The following is an 18698-nucleotide window of genomic DNA, read 5'->3' as shown; positions in this document are numbered from 1 at the left end:
TGCAACCCCATGGACTGCAGCATGCCAGGCTTCCCCGTCCTTCACCATCTCCTGGAGTTTGCTCAAACTCATGTCCATTGAGTCGGTGATGCCATCCAACCATCTCGTCCTCTGTCGCCCCCTTCTCCCCCTGCCCTCAGTCTTTCCCAGCATCAGGGTCTTCTCCAGTGAGTTGACTCTTCACATTAGGTGGCCAAAGTATTGGAGCTTCAGCATCAGTCCTTCCCATGAATATTCAGGACTGATTTCCTTTAGGATGGACTTGTTTGATCTCCTTGCTGTCCAAGGGACTCTCAAGAGTCTTCTCTAGCACCATAGTTCGAAAGCATCAATTCTTCAGTGCTCAGCTTTCTTTATGAGAGGAACTAGGGGAGTTTATGCAGAAGGCAATGGCACCCCACTCCAGCACTCTTGCTTGGAAAATCCCATGGACGGAGGAGGCTGGAAGGCTGCAGTCCATGGGGTTGCTGAGGGTCAGAAACGACTGAGCGACTTCCCTTTCACTTTTCACTTTCACGCATTGGAGAAGGAAATGGCAACCCACTCCAGTGTTCTTGCCTGGAGAATCCCAGGGATGGGGGAGCCTGGTGGGCTGCTGTCTATGGGGTCGCACAGAGTCGGACACGACTGAAGCGACTTAGCAGCAGCAGCAGGGGAGTTTAAAATTTTTTAGTAACTTCACAAACACCAATCCAGCGATTAGCTAGTGGCCAGCTGTTATGAGTGCTTTTTCCTGGATAAGCTTATTGAATCTTTATGATAGCCATATACAGGTGGGTGCTACAATTATCCCCATTTTACAGATGGAGAAATTGTGGCACAGAAAGGTTAAATGTCATCCTGTAAGTGGCAGAGCTGGAGGGCAAACCGGGGCAGTCTGGCTCTTGAGTTGGCCCACTTGGGGACCAGGTGAGGCTAGGCAGGAGGGAGGCAGGAGACTCGTGGGGCCGGTGGTGGTACAGTTGAGACAGCAGAGGGTGGAGGTGTCCTCTGAGGAAGTCTGACTGCAACTTCAGCTGGGGTTGATGAAGTGACGGCTATGTGTCAGCTCCCTGGAGCCTCCACGGAAGCCAGCTCCTTTCATCACATTTAATGGTCCATAGAAAACGGGCTCGTTTTCCTTTTCTCTGTCAACACCAGCTATGGGGCTCCTTCCCACCTTATTTATTTCTCCTAGTAAGTCTGTTTCTTTGCAAGCGCCCTGATGGCTTCTGCAGGTGTGTTAACGCCATTTCACCATCAGGCCTTGGAGGCCCAGAGGGAAGGGGAGGCAGCCTTTCTGCATCCAGGAGCTGTCTAGAGTTGACTTCAGTTCAGCAGCATTTCCTGAGCTCCGGATCAAAGCCTGAGATTCAAGCTTGATGGGCACAGCGGCTACAGCGCCAGCAACCACCACAGCTGGATGCAGCTGTGTGCCCACACTGTACTTGTGCTTTCTGTGTGCCTTCTGTTACCAAACCTGCTAGCAGCCCCATTTTGCAGAAGAGAAGACTAAGGTTCCCAGATCATACGACTGAGGTAGAGCAGGAGGGTCAGGGGGAGCCCGAGCCCGAGTCGGAGGTCTTAGCTGCCCTGCCAGAGAGATGCTGTCAAGCTGTTTCAGTTTCCAGGGAGCTCTTTGCTTTTTCTTTTCAAAATATTTATTTATCGATGTGGCTGTATGGGGTTTTAGTTGCAAGATCTTCATTGTGTCATGTGGAATCTTTCCTTGCAGCACGAGGACTCTCTAGTTGTGGCACACAGGCTCCTGAGCGTGCGGTCTTGGTTGTCCCGCAGTACATGGGATCTTAGTTCCCTAACCAGGGATTGAACCTGTGTCCCTTGCATTGCACAGTGGACTCTCAACCACTGGACCACCAGTAAAGTCCCTTGAGCTCTTTTCTTACCTGCCTGGAAACCCTAGTTATCTAACATGTGTGTCTAGTCTCTCATTCATCCTCATGATAATCCTTCATGATAAGAGAAATCTCTGTTAGTCAAAAGAAACCAAGGGGCGACCCACCCACCCTCCAATTCTTCCTGCTCTGTCCACAGTGTGACTCAGAGAGGGGACCAACCGGGTGTCAGATACCTATTCGAAGGAGAGATGGCCTAGGCGACTATTTATATGCTAATCAGAGATGTCAAGAATAATAGTATGAGGAGAGCTCAGTAGGAAAATTCGGTGGAGAAAAGAGACTGAGTAGCTTGGTTTACGCGGGAGACCAATCAAACTTAAAGACAAGAAGTTTGCACCACTTTCGTAGGCCGCAGGCGCCCTCTCGAATGGCGGAAGGTGCCTCACCCTAGACACCTTCTTGAGTGGGTCTTAGCAGCCCAGGCATAATTAGTAAGCGTGGTGGGTTCCGCGCTCCAGATGGAGACTCAGCTGGAAGTTAAAGGGAAGAATGACAAGGAACTTTATGAATTGGAGCTGTAAGTTATTAGCTGGGGTCAGCCAGCAAGTGTCTATCAAGCACTTCCCTGAGGGCTGCAGGCAAAGGTCGAGACTGTGACCCTTTTCAGAGGCTCCTCTAAGCTCTGGAGCATTCTGTGTCAAACCCTGTCCCTCTGCAGGCAGAGGGGTCCAAAGTCCTGGCTTTCGTTCCCCGCTCCAGCACACACTAGCTGCGTGAGCGGGGCACCAGCACCTCCTCAGTCTTGGCCTCGGTCTTCTGGTCTGTGAAATGGCCTTGCTGATTCAGTCCCATCTGCCTCAGGTTGGCTCTGAAACTTAAATGAAGGAACTTTGAAAGTTATAAAGACCACCCAGTGTGATGGCCATGAATACTGAATAACCTCCAGAATGTTCCTGAATCTTCTCCACTGCCCGCCTTGATCTGGGCCTTGACCACAACAGCAGGCAGCCTCCTAACCTTCTACCTTCGCCTCTTAGGACCCACTCCCAAGGCAGCAGCCAAGGGGTCTTCTCAAAATTTAAAGGAGACCCTGTCAGGACTTCCCTCATGGACCAATAGTTAAGACTTGCACTTCCACTGCAGGGGGCATGGGTTCGATCCCTGGTCAGGGAACTAAGATCCTGCATGCCACACAGCCAATATATAAAATAATAATAAATATTTTAAAAAATAGATGAGATTGTCAGTCCTCTGCTGAAAACCTTCCGGTGGTTTCCCAGCACACGTGGAGCACAGAGCTGGCTCTCGCACAGAGTGACCTGCGTGTAGCTCTCTGACTAGCTCCAGCCTGTCCCCTGCCCCTTTTGCTTCCTGCTTGACCTGCTCTCGTTCCAGTCCTGCAGCCTCAACTGGCCTTCTGTCTCTTCCTTGAACATTTTAAGCTTGTTCCCATCTCAGGGCCATTCCCTAAGCTGCACCTGGTGCCAGGTGCGCCCTTACCCACCTCCCGTGTCCCCGTGACTGGCTCCTTGTCTCTTAAATGCCACCTCTCAGGACAGGCCTTCCCTAAGCTCCCAGCCACCCCACCCCCGTCATTCCCTGCCACATTCCCTATTTTAGTCTCTGTGTAGCTCTTATCTGTATCTCTGCTTGTCTTGTGCATTTAACACTGACCTTTTTATTTGTTTTTCCACGCCTGAACCACAAGCTCCCCAAGGCCAGGGACTTCATTAATCTCATTCCCTCGGCTCCGGTAGAGCCCACTGCACACAAAGGTGTTCTGTGGTTGTTTGTTGAGTAAATGAACAGTAGTAGCAGAGTGGTCCAGAAGAGCCCTTGCCCAGAAAGAGTGGCCTAGACAGAAAGCAGGGCTTCCCTGGTGGCTCGGTGGTAAAGAACCCGCCTGCCAATGCAGGAGATGCGAGTTCCGTCTGTGGGTTGGGAAGATCCCCTGGAGGAGGAAATGGCAACCCACTCCAGTATTCTTGCCTGGAGAATCCCATGGACAGAGGAGCCTGGTAGGCTCAGTCTATAGGCTCTAGGAGTCAGACACGACTGAGCACACAAGTGTCATCATTAGTCTTGCAAGGTGGATATCATTAGGTCCATCCTATAAAGGACAAAACAGAGGCTCAGACTGGTGCGGTGAAAGCTAGCATGAGTCAGGGCTATGATGGGAACCCAGCTCAGGGCCCTTTACACTGCTCTGGCCTCTCTTCAGCCCATGATGCAGGCAGAGCAGCTCATGAAACTCTTGGTGCTCAGGTGTTAGGACCACAAGGATTTCTTCTCCCATGAACAGGAGCAGTGACTTCAAATTGCTCAAAAAAATAAAAAAAAGAATAGTAAGCAGTCAGTCGGAGCTCTGGGACCCTGGTTGAGTTCTGTTTTTTTTTTTTTTTTTAATGTGTGCATGCCCATAACTCCCAAGAGTAAGCTTCTGTTACTTTTCTATTAAAAAAAAAATAAAACAAAAGAGTTATTGTTCAAATGTCTCACTTGAGCAGCATAGCAGGTGGGTCTTGATGGAGAAGCAGGAGCAGAGCGTTGGTCCCCTGGAGAGAGATGTAGGTTTGAACTCTTCTGTGCAATTGGGCCCTTAGGTTGCTGGGAAGGAGAAAGACAAGGTGAAGAAAGTATTGAATCAAAGCCCTTTGGAGCCAGGGTGCTGCGGGAGGGTGGGGATTAGGCCTTGCTGCTGATGCTTGCTTTTACTTTGGCTTATGGTGGGGCGCCGGAGGAGGCCTGGGGCAAGTTTCTTGAACCTTGGTTTCTGTTCAAGGTGGCCAATTAAAAGAAACAAATTATAGGTTGCTGAGGCCTGTGGGTATCCATTGCATGTCCATTCCTGAACATACGTGCAGCCCGCTTCCCTGGGAGCAGTGTGGCCTTGGACAAGTCACAGAGCACTCCAAGCCTCATTTTTTGTTTTTTGGCCGCTCCACGCTGCATGTGGGATCTTAGTTCCCCGGCCAAGGATCGAACCTGCACCCCCTGCATTGGAAGTACAGAGTCTTAACCACTGGACCACCAGGGAAGTCCTCAAATCTCTTTATTTTTTTAATAAAAAGACTTTACTTTTATAGGCCTCGCTTTTGGGTGGAAAGTGGGGATAAGAGCACCTATTTTTGAGATTACTGTGGGGATAAATAACCTGATCCTGAGAGCAGGGCTTCTCAAGCCCCTCTGTACTGCAGACCTGTCAGGCAGCCTGGGGCATCCATGAATGCCTTCTCAGAATACTCTTTCTAGATGCATATGGTAAAAACACACAGGATTACCAAGGAAATCAATGCTCTTGAACTACAGTTTGGGTCTCTTTTAAATCATTGCACTAAAAAATAAGAACTAGCAGTGAGTCTATGTAACTACCAAAATTTCAAAGTTGGGGTGAGCGTGAACCAAGATTTTGTTGTGTCTGCAGCAGCTGAAATGTGACAGGGAAAAAGCTGTGATTTCTGTGCCTGGCGCTCTTGGGGTGTTTTTCCTGTGTTCCTAATTGGAGGGGAATGGTCAGTATGAGGTAGAAGTTTGTGAAAAAAGTTGTGTTTTCCCAGACCCCTGAAAAAAGGTCACAGACCCCTGAGTTCTCTCCTTGGGACCCAGGTTCAAAACTCCTGCCATAGAAGTGGCTGGACACCCAGCAGGTGACCTCCAGAAATGACTTCCCTGGAGCAGAGGGTTGTCCATTGGACAGATGGGGGATGGAGGAGGATGAGGGGAAGGGATAAATGCAGACCCGGCGAGCTGACGAGTGAGGTCAGAGACCATGGAATTAAAGCCTTCCCGGTCTCTCTGGGTAGCCGTCGAGGGCCTGGTGAGTCAGGAGAAGTGCCAGGCATGGAGATGACGTAAGCTCAGATAGTGTTCGTGTGGTGTGTAACCTGTCTGCACACTGTGGTGGGGCGGTGAGTGCCGGGGGTTGGAGGGGGAGGTGGAGTGCAGGTCCAGGCTGAAGGCAGCCTGTGGGGGGGGGGGAGCACTTTTGAGTTGGGAGGTGACACTATCTGAGCCCCAGAACCCACTGCCAGAGTTCAAAGCCCAGTTTCGTCACTTAGTAACTAACCCTGGCAGGTCACTTCATCCCTTTGTGCCTTGGTTTCCTCATCTGTAAAAATGAGGGTGATAGTGGTACCTTCCTAAGGAGTGTTATAAGGATTAAGCGGTATACTTAATGTTATATATAGTGTCTTATAGTATGTTATATATAGTGTCTTATAGTATGTTACATATAGTATCTTACTCTCTTGGTATATAGTATCTTACTCTCTTGGTATATAGTATCTTACTCTATTGGTATATAGTATCTTTTTAAAATTAATTTATTTTATTGGATAGTATCTTAGTATAGCATTATAGTTAAAGCTCACCAGGGCTTCCCTGGTGGCTCAGTGGTAAAGAATCCCCCTGCCAATACAGGAGATGCAGGTTCAATCCCTGGGTCAGGAAGATTCCATGGAGAAGGAAATGGCAACCCACACCAGTGTTCTTGCCTGGGAAATCCCATGGACAGAGGAGCCTGGCTGGCTCCAGCCCACGGGGTTTCCCAAGAGTCAGACAAGACTTAGCAACTGAACAAACAACTCAGAATAATATCCGGTAAGAGAAAGTGCTCAATAAATGGTGACTGAACTCTGCATCTTCACTTTTATTCCAGCTTTCATGAGACTGTACTTACTCTGAGTGTATTTTTCTGTGCTGCTGAGAGATAAAGCAGATACAGCTTCTTCGTTCAAGGAGCACCTAGTTTAGGGAGAGAATGGGAATATGAGCACATACGTTCAGTTAACTAGGATCGCTGCCGTGCTTGTGAGCTTGGGGAGCTGTGCTAGGGTGGACTTTGGGGCAGACAGCCTTCCTGGTAGAAAAGCCACCTCAGCTGAGCTTTAAGAAACAGGCGTTAATCAGGGTTGTTCTAGAAAGAGCCGGCAGCTTGAACAGGAAGCTGCGTGGTCCAAAGTTGCTGGAATGTCACATTCCAGACCGGGCCACGGGCTCTGTGTGCCCTGGATGAACAGCCTGGCCTTTGTCCTCCTGGTAGTGGGTGTCATGGAAGGTTTTGTTTGTTTTTAACTTTTTATTCACAGGAAGTCGCGAAAATGGTAACAAAGGGTTCCCTTTACTCTGCTTCCCTTGATGGTGATATATAGCCAATATCAAAATCAGAAAAATGACATTGGTACATTACTGGACCACAGAGCTTATTCACTTTTCACCTTTTTTTTTTTTTTAATTGATTTATTATTTATTTGGCTGTGCTGGGTCTTAGTTGTACGGTGCTCGGTGCTCAGGAACTTCACTGTGACATGTAGATTCTTAGTTGTGGCCTGTGGGATCTAGTTCCCCGACCAGGGATTGAACCTGGGCCCCCTGCATTGGGAGGGTCGAATCCTAGCCACGGGATCACCAGGGAAGTCCTCACATTTTTTTAAACCTACATCCATGTGGGTGTGTGCACGCATCTGGAAGGGTTTTGAGCAAGGGAGTGATGCTGATATGTGAATTAGACAGAGATCCCTGACCAGCAAATGGCAGCAGATTGCAGGGAGCACAATGGTCAGAGGTGATGGAAGGCCTGCTTGTGGAGGTGGTGGGAGAAGCGTGGACAAGCGTTTCAGAGGTAAAGCTGGAATTGGAGATTGACTGAGAGAAGGATGATGGTTGGATCTATAACTAGAGTTGGAGAATGACGGAGGAGGAGCAGGATTAGGGGAGAAGCTGCTGAGTTAAGTCTGGAATGTATTGAGTCGGAAAGAACACTCAGCTCAACTGGAATGGGTACCAAGGAGGACTTTCTGAACACGGAGGCATCCATGTTGGGTCTTAAAGGATGAGTAGGAGTTGGCTGGGGGTGTGGCTGGGGAGGGGGAGGGCATTCCAGGTAGAGGGTTCGGGATTAGGAAAGGCACAGAAGTCATAAGCAGCCTGGGTATTGGGCATCTGGGTAGCATTTCCCACAAGGTAAAAGACGCGAATCTGAAATATTGGGGAGGGGGTGAGCCTGGTGGGAGGAATAGATTTGTGAGTCATCGACATGACTCATGAGATCATGAAATGCAAGAGCTCATCTAGGGGGAGCAGGTGGAGTGAGGAGACCAAGAGCACTGTCCCTGAAGCTGAAGACCTGGGCGGACGAGGACAAGGACCCACAGATGCAGCCAGCAGTCCCAGAAAAGGCCAGTGAAAAACTGGCCCCTCCTGGACTCAGCAGGTAGGAGGTCCCTGAGACGAGGAGGATCCTTGGCAAGCACCCTCAGTGGAGTGAGCGTGGGCTTGTCGTGAGTTGGGGAGTGGAGTGGGAAGTGTAGATGTGGAGACAGAATAGACAACTCTTTCACAGAATGTGACCAAGAGAGGGAATCAAGTTTGTGCTCGCCAGAAGGGGATTCGGGATCTGAGGAGGGAATTATTTTGAGGGGTGAGGAAGACTTGAGTGCGATGACAGATGGAGGTTCCTGGGGCTAGGTCTCTTTGCTTAACGGGCAACACTAAAGGTAACGGCCATGTGCGTGGGCTTGAGGGCCAGGCTGCTAGGGTTTGAATCCCAGCTCTGCCTAGTTCCAGCTGTGTGACCTTGGGTAAGTCACTTAACTTCTCTGTGCCCTCTGCTTCTCCACAAATTGGGAATGATAGTAGTCCCGATGTCATAGGATTATGCAAGTCTTAAGAAAGGTATTATGTGGGGTGGGAGGTGGGTAAGTAAGTGTTAGTCGCTTAGTCATGCTGACTCTTTGTGACTCCATGGACTGCAACCCACCAGGCTCCTCTGTCCATGAGATTTTCCAGGCAAGGATACTGGAGTGAGTTGCCATTTCCTTCTCCAGGAGATCTTCCCAACCCAGGGATTGAACCCAGGTCTCCTGCACTGCAGGCAGATTCTTTACCGACTAAGCTACAAGGGAGGGTGAGAGGGAGGCTCAGAAGGGACGGGACATATGTATACTTATGACTGATTCATGCTGATAGATGGCAGAAACCAACACAATATTGTAAAGCAATTATCCTCCAATTAAAAATAAATATTAAAAAAAAAAAGAAAGGTATTATGTGTATAGGGATCATGACAGTCCCTGGAACATCATAATCACTGAGGAAATATTATTACCTGATTGTGTATCTTGGTATCAGTTTTTTCATTCATTTATTCAACACTCATTCATTCTTATCTATGTAATGCTTGGGTTGAATGAATTGATACTCATTCATCCATTTCTTTTTCATCCAAACCACCATTTCCTGAACACTTGCTCTATGTCAAACATGGGCCAGACGTTGAGATTTTGGAGAACCTAGCATAGTCCCTGCCTGGTCTGAGGAAGATCTGAGTCTCTAAAATTCTGTCATCTTCAAACCCTTCTCCAAAGTGGGAAAAACATCGGGTTTCCTTCGTGGCTCCCAGGTCAATGGTTTGGTCTTTTTCTTAGGAAGGACAGTCCACGGATGCTTTGGCAGTCCCAGAGCACTGGGTTTAAAATCAGGCTCCTGGTTCCCATTTGGCCCCTGTCCTGCTGTTGGCGTCAAGTCAGTCATCTCATTTTGTATTTTAGATTACAAGGCAAATACTTTCTCCCTGCAAAATGTCCAAACCCTGCTGAGGCATTTAAAGCAGAAGGGAACGTGGTCTGTGTGCTCTTGCCTCTTGGCAGATCCTAGTACCCAGAAAGAACCAGTGAAACTGGAGAATATTCTCTCAAACGCCTTCTTTATATAAACACACATTACACACAGATGTAATCATACAAACCCAAATGTTCTGAAATCTGTTTCTTTTTTTCCTTTCTCAACCATGTACAGAGGCATTGCCATGACAGTACCTATAGATTAAATAGCTGGTTGTATTCCATAATGTAGTAGTTTGATTAAACCAGTTCTTTACTGATGGACATTAAGGTTGCTTCTAGTTATACAGTACCAGAAAAAGGGATAATCACTGCACCCCCATTTTATTTATTATTTTTAAGGTTTTTTAAAATTTTCCTTGAAGGTTAATTGCTGTACAGAATTCTGTTGTTTTCTGTCAAATCTCAACATGAATCAGCCATAGGTATACGTATATCCCCTCCTTTTTGACCCCCCCACCCCGCCATTTCCCTCCCTATCCGACCCCTCTAGGTACAGTCCCATTTTAAGTGTGAAGGAAATCTTTTCCAGAAGCCCCTTGGCTGATGTCCCCTCCTTCCTATTGGCCAGGATGATGTCACATGCCCTTGCCCAAGCCAATCACTGGTAAGGAAAAGAACCATTATGATCGGTTTAGCCCAGTGCAGGTTCACCTGCCCGGCTGTGTGCAGACAGAGGAAGTGATGCTGGCTGCTGGATAGGCAGCTTGCTCATTTTGGTAGGTGTTGCTTCACAGAGACCTCACCAGTTCACAGGCTGAGTGCGTTACGGTGTTGGAGACTGCTCTTTCCTTCACCTCATTGACCAGGCCCTCTTCTTTCATTAGCCTCATAGGTGAAAAGAGTTATCTTGTTGTTTTAATGCGTTTTTTTTTTCTTTAAATTATATTTATTTATTTTGGCTGTGCTGAGTCTTCACTGCAGTGTGTGAGCTTTCTCTAGTTGCAGAGAACAGGCTTCTCACTGCAGTGGCTTCTCTTGTCGTGGAGCGCAGGGCTATAGGGCTCAATAATTATGGTGCATGGGCTTAGTTGCCCCGGAGCATGTGGGATCTTCTCAGACCAGGGATAGAACTTGTGTTCTCTGCATTGGCAGGTGGATTCTTAACCACTGAAGCACTAGGGAAGTCCTCTGAGTATCTTTTCTTAATGAGTTATGTTCCTGTGAATTTCCTGTTTATATTCTTTGCCCGTCTTATTTTTTTAATTATCATAATAATTTTATTTATTTTTTATTGTGCTGGGTCTTTGTTGCTGCAAGGGCTTTTCTCTAGTCGTGACTCTGTAGTTGCAGTGTGTTTCCTGTGAATTTCCTGTTTTATGTTCTTTGCTCCTCTTTTTAAGTAATCATAATAATTATAGAATAAAAATCAGTTCAGTTCAGTTCAGTCGCTCAGTCGTGTCTGACTCTTTGAGACCCCATGAATCGCAGCATGCCAGGCCTCCCTGTCCATCACCAACTCCTGGAGTTCACTCAGACTCATGTCCATCGAGTCAGTGATGCCATCCAGCCATCTCATCCTTTGTCGTCCCCTTTTCCTCCTGCCCCCAATCCCTCCCAGCATCAGAGTCTTTTCCGATGAGTCAACTCTTCCAATGAGGTGGCCAAAGTACTGGAGTTTCAGCTTTAGCATCATTCCTTCCAAAGAAATCCCAGGGCTGATCTCCTTCAGAATGCGTATCTTGTGTCAAACATGTCATTGAACTTTCACAACAACCCCTGACAGTAGCTACTATTCCTGTTTTAGAGGCGAGGGAAGTCAGACACTGAGAAATTAAGCAGCTCATATGCAGTTAATAGGGAGCCAGATCTTGGATTTGAACCAGCATGCCCCTGGGTATGAGGTCACATACCATGCTGACATATTGACAGATCATTTTCTGTTGGCTCTTTTAATTCACAGCTGTATTTCTGAGACGAGCTCATTTGAGTCAGGTCCCACTTAGAATTCCTAAATTACCAGAATCTGGACCCAGAGCTGGGGTCCAGTCTGGTGGTGGGATTCTGGGGAGATTGGGGCCTTGGTTTTCTCCTTGGACTTTTTTCTTTAGAGGGAAACAAGATTTATTTGGCTTACATGCTCCTTGCTCTTTCACCAAGTGCCCTCTCCAAGCCGTGCCTGACCCTCACCCTGGAGGAGCTCACTCCCTCTTTGGCTGAGAACCAGTGATCTTTTAACCACTGTCTTCGTCCGCTGTGGCTGCTGTAACAAAATCTTATAGCCTGGGTGGCTTAAACAGCAGACATTTATTTTCTCACAGTTCTGGAGCATAGATGACCCAGATCAAGGTGCTGGCAGATTTGGTTTCTACTGAGCACTCTCTTCCTTCTTACAGATGGCTAGCTGCCTTCTCACTGGCCTCGTCTGGCCTTTTCTTGGTGATGCCTGCCTGTAGGGAGAGGGAGGGAGAACTGTGTGGTGTCTCTTCTAATAAAGGAATCAATCCTATCAGACCAGGAGCCTACCCTTATAGTCTCATTTAACCTTAATCACCTCCTTCGAGGCCCTATTTCCTAACAGTCACATTTGTGGTTAGGGCTGCCAACATGTGGTTTGCGGGGAACACAAACATTCAGTCCGTAGATTCTACTCTTCCCACTTCCCCAAAATTCATGGTCTCATCACATGCAAAATGGATTCATTCCATCACATTAACCCCCAAATTATCAACTCGTTCCTGCATCAACTGTCAAGTCCAGAGTCTCATCTGAATCAGATATGGTTGAGACAAGAGGGATGATTCATCCTGAAGTAGAATTCCTCTCCGGCTGTGAACCTGTGAAACCAGGCAAGTCACAAGCTTTCAAAGCACAGTGGTGGGATGGGCATGGGACACATTCTCCTTCTCAAAGGGATTCACGGGAAAGAAGAAAGAGGTCACAGTTTCCGAGTATGTACAAAGCCCAGGGGGGCAAATTCCATTTGATTTTAAGGCTTGAGAAGCATCTTCTTTGGTTTGATGTTCCTCCTTCCTGGGCCCCTGGGGCACAGCATCACCCCCACAGCTCTGCCAGCACTTTGCCGCCCCCAAGACTCTGGGCTTGTAGAAAAGGAAGCAGTGGCCCCACCCTTTGAAATGGAGCAGGTGGCCCTGATGATCCCTGAATCACCTTAGGGTTATATTTCCTTTTTCTTAAAGAATAGAGCATGTTTGTAGCCACATAGCTCTGTTGTCTTGTCCTGTAGAATTTCAGAAGTCCTCCAGCCTTTTCTTCACTCTTTTTTTTTCTTTTAAGCTCAAGAAGAAACATGATCTCTTTCCCCCCAGACTTTAAGCTTTTTATTTGTATTGGGGTGTAGCCTATGAACAGGGTTGTGGTAGTTTCTGGTAAACAGTGAAGCCACTCAACCACACACACATGTATCCATTCTCCCCCAAACCCCGCTCCCATCCAGGCTGGCACCTGACATTGAGCAGAGTTCCGTGTGCTCTACAGTAGGTCCTTGTGGGTGATCCATTTTAAATATAGCAGTGTGTATATGACCTTCCCGAAGTCCCTAACTATCTGGCAGCCATACGTTTGTTTTCTAAGTCTGTGAGTCTCTTTTTGTTTTGTAAGTTCATTCTGTATCATTTCTTTTTAGATTCCACATATAAAGATGCCATACAATGGTTCTCCTTCCCTGTCTGACTGACTCCACTCAGTATGACAATCTCTAGATCCATCCATGTTGCTGCAGATGAGGTTATTTCATTCTTCTTAATGACAGCCTGCCTTCATTCTGCCATTCAGTTTTCTCTGTCCCCTTCAGTTCAGACTGGCATTATTTCTGCTGCTATAATCCCATCTCTGTTTCTGATTTCTGCTGATGGCTGGTTTGATCCATACTAATCTCCTTACCAAACAGTTGTTCAGCCACACACCAAACAGTTGTTCTGGTGTGCTTTTCAGAACACTCCTCATTTTTTTTGCAATATGGATACATTCTGGCTATAGATATGGATAGTTCTGGTTCCTTTTGTTAAACAATCCCTCCTTCAATTTATCTCTCTTCTCTGCATTTTAGCATAAGCAATAAGGAGGACCCGTGCCAACACTTCTATACTTGGCTTAGACTTGGCTTAGACCCGCTGCCTCTGTACTCCTCTGCTAAATACCCAGTTTCATCACTTGCAAAGTCTACCCTCCACCAAACACAAGAACACAGTTCAGCCAAGTACTTTGTCACTTTTTAACAAGGATCACCTTTCCTTCAGTTTCAGGTAACCTATCCTTCATTTTCATCTGAGTTCTTACCAGAATTGCCTTTCGTGTCCATGTTTTTACCAATGGAGAGGCAGGAGACTATGGTTTGATCCCTGGGTCGGGAAGATCCCCTGGAAGAGGGCATGGCAACCCCCTCCAGTATTCTTGCGTGGAGAATCCCATGGACAGAGGAGCCTGGCAGGCTGCAGTCCACGGGGTTGTAAAGAGTCGGACGCGACTGAGCACACACACATTTTTACCAGCAGTGCTTCCATGGCAGTCTAGGGGGTTTTGGTAGCATGCACCTCAAAACCTTTTCAGTCTCTACTCATCATCCAGCTCCAAAGCCGCTTCCGTATGTTTAGTGTTTGTTATAGCAGCACCCCACTTCTCAGTACCAAAATCTATATTCGTCTAGACAGTCTGCCAGAACAAAACACTGGATCAGAACCCTCTGCTCGTGACCACATGAAACCGGAATTCCTTCCTCAGAGGCTGTGTCTCCAAGTACAGTCAGTCACACTTAGGGCTTCAACATATGCATTTGGCCGGGGACACAAACGTTTAATTCATAACAACCACCGGTAAAAATGTTCTTCCCAGGGGAGGGAAACTGAGGAAAGGGGAGGCATGTGGGGCGTTCGGTGCCTCCTGGGGCTGGGGCAGGGGGCCTGTCTTTGCTCACCTGGCATTTGTTAAGGCGGCTGTCTGAGGCCCATCTCTCCAGGCCTTTTCACCCAGGTCCCACCATCCCTACATGGTCATGAACAACTTCCCTAGCCTCTTGGAAGCACTATTTTCCTGCCTGATGGGGTCGTAGTGAAACTTAAGTAAATCTCATTTGTTTAATGACAACACGTTTTCATGTAGGGCAGAGCCTTCCTACTCACCATGCTCCCCAGTACCCACCCCAGGCCATCCACACTGGCCTCCCTGCTCCTCCTCAAATACGCCAACCAATTTCTACCTCAGGACCTTTGCACCCACTGTTCCTTTCCCCCAAACATTCACAATGACGTGTACCCTCTGGTCATTGAGGTCTCTGTTCCCGAGTCCCCTATATAATTATAGCACCCTGTCACTCTATCTCCTTATTTTCTCCTTCATTATTATGATTTAAATCTATTTGTTCCTTTGATTTTTAAAAAATATTTATTTATTAATGTATTTGGGTGCACCGAGTCTTTCATTGCATACGGCACGCAGGATCTTTGATCTTCACTGTAGCATGTGGGGTCTAGTTCCCTGACCAGGGATTGAACCAGGCCCCCCGTGTTAGAAATCTTAGCCACTGGACCACCAAAGTCCCCTAAATCTAAATGTGGTGTCCCTGCTCCCCCAGAACATGTGCTCTAAAAACAAGGGGAGACTTTATCACCTTTGCTCGTTGCTGAATCCTCAATAGGCCCACAACGGGGTGCGTTTCTCCAGCGGATTGCGGGTGGCCGGGGGCTCTTCTAAGGCTCCTCTTCTCATCTGCATGTAATGGACATACTGCAAGTGTTGACTTGAATATTCAGCATAGGAACTCTGATAACAGCCGTCATTTATTGTCTGCTGTGTACCAGGCCCTGTGTACCAGGAGTGCCTTCTGTGTATTAATCCTGTTGGTGGGCACTAGTTGTAATCTCCGATTTACACAGCAGGAAACTGCCACTCAGAGGGGATCGGAACCCCTCTGCATAGCCCACGTGCGTGGCTGCGCTGCTGCCTTGGGAGTTTGGTGGTCAGAGAAATGCATTCACGCCCACCGGCAGCGGAGCCTTCATACTGCCTGGGGCAGAGAATAAAGAGAATGTTTATTCCCTGGCATGAGGTTCAGATTTGTCAGGAATTACCGCTAGGATGGTTACAGGCAGCATTTGTTTCTGTTAAGTCTGTTCAGACCTCAGGACCTAGAGAGCTGATGCAGAAACGCGTCTGTGACCCCCGGGGTTTTCTGAGAAGACCGTGGGCTGAATGGGGCCCAGGGGGGTCGCAGTGGGGGAGCAACAGGGCACGTGTTCCCACGAAGTGTGCGCTGGTGTGGGGAAATTGACCAGCAAAGGTCAAGAGAGGCTCTTGGCTGAGGAGGACGGGGTCTGATCTGTGGTTTGAAAGACCCCTGTGATGGCATTGAGGAAGTGGGGGCAGGCAACACCCCAGGTGGTGGGGAGGGACGGATGAGGAGACCATGAGTGTGGTGGCCATGGGCATGGCAGCTTTGGGGGTAGAGACTCTGGCCACGGCCCGGGCTGCTGGTGGTCCAGGCCGGCATGGTCCTTCTTCCCTCCCATCCCCCACTCTCCCCCAGCTTCTTGGCCAGTGCTGGGCTGCCCTGTTGTCTTCCCACCCAATGAGCCTGTCTTCCAGGGCAAGGGTTGGGTCTGACCCCAGGCTCCCAGGAAATGGGATAACTGAGTGTGTGATAGTGCTGTTGGAGAGAGTAGGAGCAGCTCCATGGAGGAACCGGGCTTGAAAAGATGGATGGAGTTTCATTAACAAGGCGGATGGAGGAGCATGGCAGCATAGGCGGAAGGAACGGCAGAGGGAAAAGCCTGGAGGCGGGAAACCCCCCAGGCCTTCTGGCTGGAGCCCTGATGTGGGGCATGGGTGTAAGGATGATGAGCGCTTGTATCACAGACAGGGACACCGAGGGCCAGGACACCAACCAAGAGGCCCGCTCGGGGAGGCGCGGGCAGCCTGGGGCCGCTGCTGCCCGCCTCCTGCAGGAGAACAGGGTCTCACCGGTTGGGTCCATCCCAGGAAACACTCGCAGCGTCTTTGGAAGAGGGAGTGGATGACACACACTCGCACGGTTGTTGGACTGTCGCTCCGAGCCAGGCCTTCCGCACGTGTCATCTTCTGAACCCATGACAGCCGGCGCGTCGGGAGCACCATCAGCCCCACTTTCCCCATCCGTCAGGCATGTGACCAAGATCCAGAGTCACGTGGTGTGCAAATGCTGGCCCTCATACCCAGGTCTGAGTCCAGAGTGCTGGCCCAAGGCCCTGGCAGGGCCAGCAGACGCATAGTGAGTGCTTGCCAGTGGCCCCGGTCCTGCCTGGAGTGGGAACGGGTGTGAGCAGCGCTGCTCTGGGAGCCTGAAGACGCGGCATGGCTCCAGCCCTCCTGGGATGGACCGGCGGGCGGACCAAGGTTCCCATGGCCTGAGCCCCTCACTCTTAACGCTCTCATCAGTCTCCTTAGAGCCTCAGGGGCACCCTGCCTGACCTGGGCCGCATGGCATCTCACAGCTTGGAGTGTGGGTAGGGCTGTGGCCTCTGACAAGCTGAGTTCCAGCCACGGGTTAAGTGACCTTGGGAAAGAGACTTGATTTCTTTGTGTCTCACTCTTCTCATCTGAAAAATGGGGATAGTGACCCCCTGCCCGCTTACCTTATGTGAGGACAAGGTGGTCCGACCCGGAGTGGGGAATAAAGAACAAAGAAGCAGAGAATTTTTAGAAAGTATCAATTTGGTACACTTGCTGCCTCTCCAAAGCAGTTAGGTGTTTTTTTATACTTTTTTAGACCTCTTTGCCAGTGAGGCAGTGAGAACCCTCTCCCTGTGTCTGCATATCAGCCCTCTGAAGATGTTGTGTGGGGCTGAGATATGAAGCTGGAGGGGTCCTGCAGTCCCCGGCTGTCCCATCCCCGAGCCTTGCCTGAATCCTCTCACAGTAATGGTTTGATGGGCAGAGCCTGGGAAGGGCCTGGGAGTGGCTGGGATAGAAAGTGCTGGGCAGCGGGGCAGTGAGTGCCCCAGACTCAGTTTCTCCCCTGGGGTAGGCCTGACCCCCTCGGGGCTGTCACTGGGCGGGATCAGCTGAGCTCCATGGTGGCATGGAGGAGGAGCCCAGCAGGCTGTTTGGATCTGGCCAGGAGCTTCCAGCTCCCGGGGAGGAGGGGGGGCCCTCACCCTGGGGGTACCAGACGCCTAGCTGCTCTGCCTGCACCTCCTTCTCCTGAAGCACCCCTGCCTTCCGTTTTCACTCCCTTCATCTCTGGAGCAGATCCCTGCACGAGTTCAATGCCATTCATTTGCTCTGCAGCCTTGGGCCACCCCTCAGCCTCTCTGAGCCTAGGTCTCCCCTCATCCATAACATGGGGAATTCACACCACCTCACTGAAATGGTGCGGGTACCAGGCCACCACGGCTGGGTTGTGGTGGAGGCCAGCCAGCTTATGACGAGGGCTCCCTGAGCTTCAGTTTCCTGGTAAAATGGGGACAAAGTGACACCCACCTCAAGACTTCCCTAGAGGTCTGGTGGTTAAGACTCCGTACTTCCAATGCAGGGGGCATGAGTTCAATCCCTGGTCAGGGAACTAAGATCCCATATGCCACATGATACCGCAAAAAAAAAAAAAAAAGATACCCACCTCCTGGCAGATTCAGTGAGCCTGATACAGAGTGCCTGGCCCACGTGTGATGCTACACTGTAGCTGTAATCATGGCCATGCTGGCATTTTCTGTGTTTCTTCTCTCTAAACTATGCCTGCTGGTAAAGCAAGACTTTCCCCTTGAACTTGAGGGTGTCCTGTGCAGTTTGGCAGCCCCAGCCACGTATGGGGAAGGGGTGGTGGCCTTCATGAACCCCCCTGTCCATTAAAGGTGCTGTACAAACTCAGGGTCCAGGGGAGGTGCAGGTGTGGATGGAGAGCCGTGTGCTGGAGGTCTGTGTGGCCCCCGAGATGGGTCACCGGCCTCAGGGACGCCCTGACACCCTGTGAGATGGGGTGAGCAGGGAGTAAGGGAACACACGGTGGGGAGGCGGGTGTAGATGGCGACCAGCCCTGCTGACTTCCTGATGGACGGCGTTCTCTCCGCAGAGACTGATGGAGAGGCAGAGACGGAAGGCGGACATCGAGAAGGGGCTGCAGTTCATTCAGTGAGTGTGTGTTTGGGGCGAGGGGGGCAGGGGTCGGAGGGTGGCACATCTTCTCCAGGGCTCCCGTTTCTTGCTTACTGAGCTTTTGCTGTTCTGGCTGCCCTGTGTGTTGGGGAGTGAGGAGGTGGGACAGGTTGGGAAGGGGCTCCAAAATCACTGCAGATGATGACTGCAGATATGAAAT

General features: G+C 49.5%; 1 protein-coding gene and 1 non-coding gene across 4 annotated transcripts in view; one reads left to right on the top strand and one right to left on the bottom strand.

Moving 5' to 3' along the window:
* Positions 1-18698, top strand: part of ZC3H7B (zinc finger CCCH-type containing 7B) — a 55988-nt gene that overhangs the window by 3993 nt on the left and 33297 nt on the right. For all 3 annotated transcript variants that reach the window (XM_010830086.1, XM_010830078.1, XM_010830094.1), the window contains exon 2: positions 18456-18514. In XM_010830086.1, the coding sequence (XP_010828388.1) occupies positions 18462-18514 (53 nt within the window). In that variant the 5' untranslated portion in view covers positions 18456-18461. The remainder of the gene's footprint in view (positions 1-18455; positions 18515-18698) is intronic.
* Positions 4803-4875, bottom strand: TRNAG-UCC. The gene has a single exon. It is a non-coding gene; the product is annotated as a tRNA-Gly (tRNA).

The sequence above is a fragment of the Bison bison genome, unplaced genomic scaffold (assembly GCF_000754665.1).
Source record: "Bison bison bison isolate TAMUID 2011002044 unplaced genomic scaffold, Bison_UMD1.0 scf7180017858886, whole genome shotgun sequence".
NCBI classification, from domain to species: domain Eukaryota; kingdom Metazoa; phylum Chordata; class Mammalia; order Artiodactyla; family Bovidae; genus Bison; species Bison bison.
The sequence above is the reverse complement of the archived record's forward strand: the minus strand, read 5'-3'. Positions and strand labels throughout refer to the sequence as shown.